The 11,205-nt window shown below is 44.2% G+C and overlaps 1 protein-coding gene and 1 non-coding gene across 2 annotated transcripts in view; both read right to left on the reverse strand.

Annotated features, from left to right (window-relative positions):
• Positions 1 to 58: 58 nt before the first annotated feature.
• Positions 59 to 176, reverse strand: LOC145397575 (5S ribosomal RNA). Its single transcript, XR_013897000.1, has one exon. It is a non-coding gene; the product is annotated as a 5S ribosomal RNA (ribosomal RNA).
• Positions 177 to 2,237: 2,061 nt separating this feature from the next.
• LOC145397545 (sphingosine-1-phosphate lyase-like) overlaps positions 2,238 to 11,205 on the reverse strand; it is a 12,007-nt gene continuing 3,039 nt past the window's right edge. The window contains exons 2-13 of the mRNA XM_080270615.1: positions 11,065 to 11,184; positions 9,775 to 9,873; positions 9,342 to 9,464; positions 8,409 to 8,620; positions 7,668 to 7,829; positions 6,389 to 6,463; positions 5,880 to 6,089; positions 5,186 to 5,321; positions 4,692 to 4,794; positions 3,580 to 3,726; positions 3,194 to 3,311; positions 2,238 to 2,402 (exon numbers count right to left, since the gene is read on the reverse strand). Of these exons, the coding sequence (XP_080126741.1) occupies positions 2,238 to 2,402; positions 3,194 to 3,311; positions 3,580 to 3,726; positions 4,692 to 4,794; positions 5,186 to 5,321; positions 5,880 to 6,089; positions 6,389 to 6,463; positions 7,668 to 7,829; positions 8,409 to 8,620; positions 9,342 to 9,464; positions 9,775 to 9,873; positions 11,065 to 11,184 (1,670 nt within the window). The remainder of the gene's footprint in view (positions 2,403 to 3,193; positions 3,312 to 3,579; positions 3,727 to 4,691; positions 4,795 to 5,185; positions 5,322 to 5,879; positions 6,090 to 6,388; positions 6,464 to 7,667; positions 7,830 to 8,408; positions 8,621 to 9,341; positions 9,465 to 9,774; positions 9,874 to 11,064; positions 11,185 to 11,205) is intronic.

Below are 11,205 nucleotides of genomic sequence, written 5' to 3' on the forward strand. Positions count from 1 at the left end.
AATTGTTTTACAGGGAGGGGCACTAATCCTCCACCAACCCCACTTGACACGTAGGGATGCCAACAGCATCTGGTGTTCCCAGGCGGTCACCCATCCAAGTACTAACCAGACCCAACGTTGCTTAACTTCGCTGATCGGACGGGAAGCGGTATACTCAACGTGGTATGGCCGTTTCGGAAGTTAAAATTACCAAGATGTAACATGGACCAAGTAATACTGTATGTCCTTGAACTGAAAAGGGTTTAAAAAGAAAACTGCCCTTGAATTGAAAGGGGTTAAATAAGAAAAGAAAAGAAAAAACAAAAATAAGATAACAGCCAAAAGCAAGACCAGACTGAAGTGATTAATCCTTCCAGTCTGGGAACAATTTCTTATATCATTTACAATACTCCTTTTACCTTAACTTGGCCAAGAGTTTTTCCTGTTGCAGCTCATCTCACATAGTCCATCTGCAGAGAAGGAAATTACTACGGCCCTGCATCATTTCCATTGCACTTCTTTGAGATGGCCATCATATTCTAGTGTTATAGTTACAAGTTAGCATTCAAGATGGAGAGATGGCGATTTAAGGCCAAGTTAGAGTAAAAGGAGTATAGACATTTTTATTCACCTTTCTTCTTTTTATGTACCAAGATTGAAGGGGTTTGTGCAATACCGTATTTAATTTGTTGTGTATATTTGAGGGGATCACTAACTCTGAACCATTACATTGTAGTTGATAAGGTTCATATATTTCTCATCTGTTGTACTATCACTTGTCAGATCAACAATACTGTATCACATTTACACCCACGCCTTTCATTACTAACAACCCTCTCCTTGTACGATAATTTAGGAACTTTGCACTGTAGATAATTTGGTTATAAGCCAAATTTATTGTGTATTATGTAGGTGTACTTATAATTTAGCTGCCCTCTACATAATAAGCATCAGTACATCATTAGACAGTAGTTCTTTCACCTTGACTTGGCCTAAATTTTGTCCTTTTGTGCGCTTATCTTTTAGCTCAGTGTCGGAAGACCGTGTTGTGGCTTTACATCCTTTCAGTTGCACTTCTTTGTTACTAAAAAAAAAAGCACAACATTCGATAATTTATTGTCACAGCTCACATTTAAGACAGAGATGGCAGTTTTAGGCTACGTTAAAAAAAAAGTAATAAATTCCTTGATATTAAACCTGAGTAATGATTATACAGAATGTGCCAGTATGTCCAGGAAATGTCTATCTATCTGTCTATTTATCTATATAGTCAGAGGCCTAATGTCATAAGGGGTGACCTCCATGTTACCCTATCTTCCATTTGACTGCCCTTCCTCCAGCTCGTACCTCCTCCCTCATATATCTCTCCACTCCATCCCTCCATCGTATCCTTGGTCTCCCCCTCCCTGTCCCCCCCCTCCACTCACGTACATTCTCCTTGTTAGTCTTTGCTCCATCTCATCTTCAGTAACTACGCATCCAGTAAACACCCATGGTAGTTATATGCAAGTTTTGTTTTATTTTACGCCCCTTTATTCTAGTGACGTAACTTTCATTTTTTATTCCCGTCACAAGCCAAATGGTTTCCTGTAAGCCAAGAAACTATTTACAGTACAACGCTGGGTGGTAACCATATAACCAAACCATACGTGCTCCCTACGTGTCAGCAAGTGGGTTGGTGGAGGATTAGGACCCCTCCCCCTAAAACAAATAACTCAAAGTCAAATGGCCACCCCCTATGGGATTGTGGCGTCTGGCAATAGATAGAGCTCTGAAGTATTGTATTAAACATGCCAAAGGACTAACTAAGGCCATATCTAACTCCTCCTGTTCAGAAAGTTCCCCCTTAAACTGAACTAAAGCCTCTGAACGTATCAAGAGTAAAATATGGAAGAAGTTGCTGAAGTGAAGTGATCAATAAAATCTTCATTACTGGACATACAGCCTCAACTTACGCACAGTGCTTTATAATACAGGTACATTCCATCATACAGTAATTAACATTGAAGTACTAACATAGGCATTGTAATCCTAGGTAACATGTCACTCCAGACAAAACCACTAAAGTACATTTGTTTTTACCCGACAAAGATCCCTAGCCCGTTTCAATTCAGCTGATGGCCAGGTGTAATCAGAATAGAGGGTTGATTTGACTTGTAACCAAGGAGACTTATTCCTACCTCATAACTAAGGCTCATAGAACTTCCAGCAACCACACACCTTGACTCCATTTTGATCATCCTCCACTGCCTTCCACTCTAAACCCCCTTGCCAGTGCCATTAGCAGTTGCCTTCCCTTCTTCCTTCTCCTCGTGTGGCTCCTTAGTGGGTTCGGTGCTGTAGTAACAGTGCAGGAACACCTTTGCTGCCTCACCCACCAAGCTCTTGTCAGGGATTCCTGCTGCCGTACCATACACCTTGCCCTGGGATTACGTATTTATTACTGTAGTTGAGATAAAGGGAATGCAGTATTTTTTGTTAACTTGCCACCCTGGGTAACTTCTTTTACTATAATCACGAAAATGTTACGTATAGTACTGTATTCTCATAATTTCTGTTGAGCTATTTTTTTTTTGCATTGGCTTAAAATGTTTCGTACACTGTGTATGTTTTTCTGTTAGGTCAACAGTTTTAGCATCTTTTCATAATGCCCATCACCTCAAGATGTACTTCCCCTGCTCCACCCCGCCACAGCCATGTCCCTGTCTTTTCAGCCTCAGTTAAAAGAGATCTTAATGAAGGGGCAGAAAGTGGCAGTGTTAGAGGTGGGAGACGATATCATGATGTGCATGGCAATGATGCTCATCTTCATAATTTTGGCCTTTCAGTCCTTGGGTATTCAGCCATTGTCCTGTGATTCAGGGGCTACTACATCAACCAGGTTACCACAGTTACCTTCCTTAAGTGTTACCCTAGATACTCATTTACCAACCCACAAGGGGTGGACGGGTACCCAAGACAACTGACACCAGCTGCCTGCACATAGTACTGTCAGGATGGTAGGTTTGTAGTTAGCAATGCTAACTATACTTCCACCATGACAGAAATTCACAGTGAAAAAAAATGCTGTTCTATTCACTATAAAGGTACAACATACTACATAACAGTACCTGAACCAGGAGGTCCCAATACAATGCTTTACTTATTACCCCTGCATGTCCTCCTCGTCTACTGCTCAGTTAGGTACAGAAACAAGTCCAGTGCCAATACTCACAACTCCAGCAGTGGCTGGTGGATGAGCCTGAACATGGCCCACTGCCCACCTCACATCCGCAGCCAGGTCCTCAGCAAAGTTGTCTTTGGTTTGTAGTGTGGTCAGGCAGATGTGAAGCCTAGGGGTGAGCAGAGGGAAAATTGGTTGCAGGTCTTAACACTCCAGACCACTAGGAATTCAGTCACCACACTTCCAACTAAAATATAAATTTGTTTTTAGGGAAAGCAAACAATGAGCCAAAGGCTGAGAGCCTGCAAAAAGGTTGCTTTTTCCAGGAAAAACTGAAGAGGAAAAAAAAAATCCTTTCATTAATGACCTTATGGGTCATAGCCAGTTGGATCACCTTATCCCACATTACCTGTATCACCAGGCATCCAAGTACTCACCCCGGTGGATACTGTGTGAAGGTTAGATGCCATCCACGGTCATTGAGGACATCCCCGAGCTTAAGGATGTCAACCTTCTTGCTGGTGAAGCCCACAATGGAGGTCAGAGGGTCACCAAACAGTTCAATTTCAGGGATTTCTCTCAGGCTGCAAGGAAAAGTGAACTAGTTAATCATACGACCTTGGAAGTGTTAATACTGTTCTCTCTCATGGCTGTTCTTTTCTAGTGTATTATTCCACCTGATGCCTGACGACTTTATTCAGCTGAGTCTGAGCCATAGGAGCCTGAGGAGGTTAACTCTCTTGGTTGCATTTTTCTGGTATTTTATCCTAGCTAATGACAGACTTATTTAGCTGAGAGTGAACATAGTGGAAATGAGAGGATCGGCAAACAACTCGGTTTCGGAGATCTTGCGTAATCTGTCAGGAAAAGAATTAATATGAGGATGTCTTTTTTATTCTTGGAGTCTAGACAGTTTTAAGCACCACCATTAGTCTATGATGAAGGTTAGAGAGATGATAAGCAGCTCTGTTTGGGGGTTCTTTCGCATAGGCCTGGATAGGATTGAGTCTCCATGGTTGCGATGCAGAATCAACAGCCACAACTTTCACAACTCTTAGGCTAGAGAGAGAGAAAAAAAAAAGGCTACACTGTGTACTACTCACAGTTGCTTGAAATTCCTAGCAGTAAGTATAATCTTCCTCGCAGCTTCTGTATACCCCTCAGTCCCATGGCAGAGCAGAGCAGAGCAGAGCGAGAAGGAATATGAGAAGGAAGGGAAGAGAAGAGAGTCGAGGAAAGCAGAAAGAGAAGGAAGGGAAAAGGGGAAAGCAGAAAGAGAAGGAAGGGAAAAGGGGAAAGCAGAAAGAGAAGGAAAATGGGAAGGAAGGGAAGAGAAGAGAGTAAAGCAGAAAAAGAAGGAAAATGGAAGGAAAGAGAAGAGAGTAGAGGAAAGCAGAAAGAGAAGGGAAGAGAAGAGAGGAGAGGAAAGCAGACAGAGAGGGAAGGAAAGAGAAGAAGGAAGAGAAAAGCAGAAACAGAAGGAAAATGAGAAGGAAGGGAAGAGAAGAGAGGAGAGGAAAGCAGAAAAACCACACTATATCCAACTCACAGTTGTTTAAACCTCCTGGCGGTGGATATAATTTTCCTGGTAGCCTCTGTATAGCCCTCGATTCCATGGTAGAGCAGAGCACCCCAACACACCGCAACCAGGGCTGTGAAAAGGGAGTCAAAGAGGTTATAGTTTGTTCACCGTTATTTGACCCAGAGTTTCGTAATTTCATTCACCTTTAACTGGCCCAGACCTTCGTCATTATGCAGCTTATTTCACATAGCTCAGTAGCATAAAGAACTAATACTATGGCCCTACATCTTTTCATAGCACTTCATTATAATTGGCGTCTTATTCTAGTGTTAATTTACAGTTTCCAGAGCACTTCATTATAATTAACATCTTATTCCAGTGCTAATTTAGTCTTTTCATAGCACTTCTTTGTAATTAAGATCATGTATTAGTGTTAGTCATTTGTTACCACTCAGCATTCAAGATGGAGAGATGGCAATTTTGGTCCAGGTTAAAGTGAAAAGGGTACACCTGTTACTCACCTCCCGGCCTAGAGCCAGGTACAGATGCAGTTGCGTAGATACCACCAGGCCAGTTTGGGGTGACGAAGTATTGGTGGTGTCGATACTCTGCATTCCGGTACATCAGCACACTCGACCCCTTTGGTGCATTGCCGTACTGGGAGGAAGATGGGGGTATTGGAATTAGGATGCACAGATCGGTGACATTTTTTTATAGTGGTGCTGCAATAGAGGTCTTCGGTGGCACTGATACAAGGCCTGGTTACCCAAATATCTCTTTCTTCCCAATCCCCTGTGAGGAGGGTTGTGGAATGCAGGAGAAAGGCAGATTCAGCCTTCAGTCTACTGGGTTCAGGTTCAAACGAGTCTGAGTCCGCAACAATGACATGGCAGGCATTGAAATAGTGTATCAAAGTTGTGGCTAGAACTGCATATATACAAACTTTCTGCCTTATGGAGAACAAAAAACACAGACTGTAGGCAGAAAAACAAGGATCAGTGTAGTGTAATCCATCATTGCCCAAGGTTGCTATGTGTAGGATTTCGTTGGATGGGTTTTGAGCACACCGCCCTCCACCTACCAGCTTACAGTTTGAACCTCATGGGTCCAGACTTTGTATCTCGCCCATTGATTAATTCTGGAAAATGCCCCATCCCATCTTTCGTTAAGGACCATGGCCACTAATAGGCTAAACACATAAAAGCGGGGGATTACCTTGTGTGTGTCTGCAGAGATGCTGGTAACTCCGGGGACAGTGAAGTCAAACGGCGGTATTGGGTATCCGGCTCGGGCCATGAAGGGCAGTAAAAATCCACCCATACAGCAGTCCACATGTACTGGGATGTTGTACTTCACACCCAGTGCACCAACACCCTCTATGTCGTCAATGATGCCATGCGGGAAGTTGGGAGCTGATGCAACCAGCTGGTGTAACAACAAAATCAAATCATATCAAATAGTACTATGCTTCCACTTCAGGAATCCGTATATACCGTGGCACAGCTGATGTTTTTCGTGGACTGGAAGCTAAACCAAGTGGGTTATTCAGCTAATTACTGGACAGCAGTTGCTGGAAACTGTTGACTCCTGAACAGTTGCAGGAAATTGTTGAGAGATATATCATTGGTGGATGATAAAATTTTAAAAATATATGAGTCTCAGCTCTGGCTCTGGCTCTGTGCTTAACTGAAACTGAGGTAGACACTGAGGGAGGTGATACTGACCAGGACTGTGTTTGAGTTGATGGCTCGCTTCATGGCTTTCAGGTCCACTTGGCATGTCTTGGGGTCCATCCGCACCTGGGAGGGAAGAAAGGCGAGGGGAAGCCATCAAATTATTTATTGTTACCTAAAACTGGATGTCAGAACGAGTGGGTATGGGTGATACTTTAGTTGTCATGGTGCAAATACTGTACCCTCGAATTTTATTACAGTCCACCTGACCCTGATTTGTAGTACACCTGCATAGTACAGTACCCCATTGAAGGTGTAAAGGCTCACGGCAGGGTTACTGCACTCTTAAGCATTTCAGGTTAAGTGACCAACCAACAACCGTGATAGCATTATGTACATATTTTAAAGCAGTGTTACGTCCTCCCTCACTCACCATCAGTACCCCATCACACCATAAATACCCCATCACACCATAAATACCCCATCACTCACCATAAATACTCCATCACACCATAAATACCCCATCACACCATAAATACTCCATCACTCACCATAAATACTCCATCACACCATAAATACTCCATCACTCACCATAAATACTCCATCACTCACCATAAATACTCCATCACTCACCATAAATACTCCATCACACCATAAATACTCCATCACACCATAAATACTCCATCACTCACCATAAATACTCCATCACACCATAAATACTCCATCACACCATAAATACTCCATCACTCACCATAAATACTCCATCACACCATAAATACCCCATCACTCACCATAAATACTCCATCACACCATAAATACTCCATCACACCATAAATACCCCATCACACCATAAATACTCCATCACTCACCATAAATACTCCATCACTCACCATAAATACTCCATCACACCATAAATACCCCATCACACCATAAATACTCCATCACTCACCATAAATACTCCATCACTCACCATAAATACTCCATCACACCATAAATACCCCCTCACTCACCATAAATACTCCCTCACTCACCATCAATACTCACTCACCATCAATACTCCCTCACTCACCATCAATACCCCTTCACGCACCATCAATACCCCTTCACGCACCATCAATACTCCACCACTCACCATAAATACTTCATCACTCTCACCATAAATACTCCACCACTCACCATAAATACTCCATCACTTTCACTATAAATACTCCCTCACTCACCATCAATACCCCCTCACTCACCATCAATACTTCCTCACTCACCATATACACTCCATCACTCTCACCATAAATACTCCATCACTCTCACCATAATACTCCATCCCTCTCACCTTCCGCAGCTTCATGCCTAAGATAGTGGCCGCCTTGTCAAATCCAGCATGCACGGTGTAACAAGCGACCGCCTCCCCTTTCGTGATGCCCTTTTTGGCGCGTCCGTAGTCTCTCATCGCCTTCACCGCCAGCAGGATAGACTCTGACCCACCACAAGATATCTGTTGGAGGGTAGTAGTAGTAGTAGTAGTAGTAGTAGTAGCAGCAGTAGGAATAATAATCATCATCATCATCCGGACCTCCTTTCCCACCCTAGGGCAGAGTGAGGAGTAGCAACGTCCAGACAGCCCAAATTTGCCCAATCCAATGGGCCACGCTTCTATTCACTCATCATTCAAGCCCCCGGAATCCTGGCCCTATCGGATACGCCAAAAACATTCACCACGTTCTGTAGCTTCACATAAACGTATCCGACAGAGTCAATCCGGACGCTGTCACGTTAAAAATGGGTGGCAAATCCATGATCATGCACTTCTCCTCACAATATTCATCCAGCCAGCTTGATCTCTTGTCAGTTCCCTAGCCTCACCGACTTCCAAACTTCTCTTCCTCACACACTCATCCACCATATCTCTCCACCCTCTCCTTGGCCTACCTCGCCTCCTCCCTCCTTCAAATTACATTTTTTTTACCAGTCTATTGTTATTTATTCTCCGCACAATGTTCATCCAGCCAACTCGATCTCTTGTCAGTTCCCCAGCCTCACCGACATCCCTAATAATAATCGCCCGTCTACTCACACATCCACAGGCGTCCTCATCCCCGTTGAAAAGATCGATGGTCATTCTTGCAATCTCGGCCTCCATCTTCCTAACCCCCGGGAATATGTCGGCGTGGAGCGGATTGGAGAAGGCAAAGCGGCCGTACATTTTCTCCATTAGGTCGCTTAGTTCACTGTTATTACCGCAGAAGGCTCCCCCGGAAATGCGACCCTCCTGCCAATTGTATTTACCTGAAGGAGAAGGGGAGGGAGGTGGTTAGGAGAGAAGGGAGGAAATTAGAAGGGGAGGGAGAAAGTTAGAAGGAGGGGGAGGGAGGAGGTTAGGAGAGAAGAGAGGAGGTTAGGAGGGGAAGAGAAGGTTAGAAAGAGGGGGAGGGAGGAGGTTAGAAAGAGGGGGAGGGAGGGAAGAGGTTAGTTCACCGTTGTTGGTGTATCCCCAGGCTCCTCTGATCGTGACCCCAGTGGACTGCAGGCTGAAGTTACCCCTCTCCCATCTTCCTTATGGGGGACAGGGAAGGAGTTTAGGAATTTGAAGTGTTAATAGGGAAGGGTAACTCATCTATCTAGAGCCAATCGTCTGAATCCGGAAAGGTGTTGAGGTTTGAATTGAATCGTAAATAATCTCTGTGTGTGTGTGTGTGTGTGTGTGTGTGTGTGTGTGTGTGTGTGTGTGTGTGTGTGTGTGTAAAAAATCCTCTATTTTCAAAAACTCAGGATTGGGTGCACTTATACCCTATGTGAAGATGGTGTTGGTGTATGTGAAGTGTTGTGTTTGGTGTGTTATGGCGTGTTTGTGAAGGATGTTTGAGGGTTTTGACTGAGGGGATGAATAGGTATGTGTTTGTGTATGTGTTTGTATGTGTGTGTGTTTGTGAACGATGTTTGGTTAAGGGGGTTCGAATGGGTATGTGTTTGTGTTTGTGTAGTGTTGAATGGCTAACTCTTGCCTTACCCTGCGTTAGAAGGTTACTAGCCTCCTGCACCACCTTTTCTTCCGACCATCCAGTTGGCGGCAGCTGGTTGAGTGGCGGTTTGTCTTTGATGCCAGAGTCCTCAAACATGGATTTCTCGATATCTGTGCACAAATGGAACGAAAATAATGAGATAAAAATAATAATGATACTACTACTACTACTGCTAATCCATCCATCCATCATCCAATCCTATGCCGCCCCATGAGAAGCGTAGGAGCCCGGGACTAGGCAAGTTGGTCCTGACATTTAAGATGAGTGAACTTCTACTACTACTACTAGCACTACTACTACTACTACTACTTCTACTGCTACTACTACTACTACTAGTAATAATAATAATGGTAATAATAATAAATCTACAACTACCATCACTACCGCTGCTAACTGACGCGAAGAATTACTCTAACGTACCTCTTCGTGATTGGTCCAGCTGTTTTGAGATGTATCGTTGTACAGCTGGTATCCTGCGCACAGCACGAAAGAGCCAGTCCCGTACATCTTCGTACACGTCTGAAATTATCGCACACGCATCACATTAACGGTAAAAACGGCAAGTCTCGCATGTTTACTATTCGCGATAACCGTTAACAGTATCAGGTATTACTGAGGGGGAAGGGGAACTGATGCTCCTTCGGCACGTCTGAAATTATTTTCTTCGTATCGTTTATAAAGACTCCAACATCCATACGCAGGTCTGGGTCACCTAATGGCGGCTGTCCACGCTGCTCGATCTCTGGTAGCCGCTATTTAGTCCCTTATCCCTTAGGTCACACTCTTATGACCTCGTCCCTGGTCTTTTTGGGTCTGCCTCTCACAACCCTACCCCCGACGTTCACACCTCTCACCTTCCGCACCCGTTTGTCGCCCTCCATTCTCTCCACATACCCAAATCATTTCAATCTACCTCTCCTCATCACACCACCAATACACTCCAGTCCCATCCTTCCTCCCAAACCATCTCATTCTACGCCTCCTCAGCGAAACACCAATTCACTCCAGTCCCATCCTTCCTCTCAACTCTTCATTAGCAGTTCTAGCCCTCCCAGGCCTCGCATTCAAGGACGTACCGTACTGCACATCCATCTACTCACTGTAATTTCTGTACGTTTGAGCCTACGAATATCCTCTTCCTTTAGCTTACAGTACTGTCCACGTTTCATTACCACACACCATTACACTCCTGACACATGCTGCATACAAAGATCCCAACCACTTCTTATCCCACCTCCAGCACATAACACGTCCCCCAAATAACAAACTCTTCCACACACTCAAGAGACTCACCAGCAAGATTTTTCACACACTCAAGAGACTCACCAGCAAGATTTTCCACACACACTCAAGAGACTCACCAGCAAGATTTTCCACACACACTCAAGAGACTCACCAGCAAGATTTTCCACACACACTCAAGAGACTCACCAGCAAGATTTTCCACTCACTCAAGAGACTCACCAGAAGATCTTCCATACACTCAAGAGACTCACCAACAAGATTTTCCACTCACTCAAGAGACCCAATTGCAAGATCTTCCACACACTCAGGAGACTCACCAGCAAGATCTTCCACACACTCAGGAGACTCACCAGCAAGATTTTCCACTCACTCAAGAGACCCATCAGCAAGATCAATCCATTCACGTCTGACAATAATCAATTTAATCATAATACAGTTAGTAACATAAAATTACCAGTACAGTACCTATCCTGTTGGAATATAGGTTGGAGAGCGTCATGGTAGCCAGGGTAACGACCATAGTACCCGTCACCAACTGCCATCTCTCCAGGCCCTCCGTTTGAACCTCGACTTCATCTCCGAGCTCTGGAAGTTGGCCGATAATTA

Source organism: Coenobita brevimanus, chromosome 41, assembly GCF_032717465.1.
Source record: "Coenobita brevimanus isolate Jiangsu-jjx chromosome 41, ASM3271746v2, whole genome shotgun sequence".
Lineage (NCBI taxonomy): Eukaryota > Metazoa > Arthropoda > Malacostraca > Decapoda > Coenobitidae > Coenobita > Coenobita brevimanus.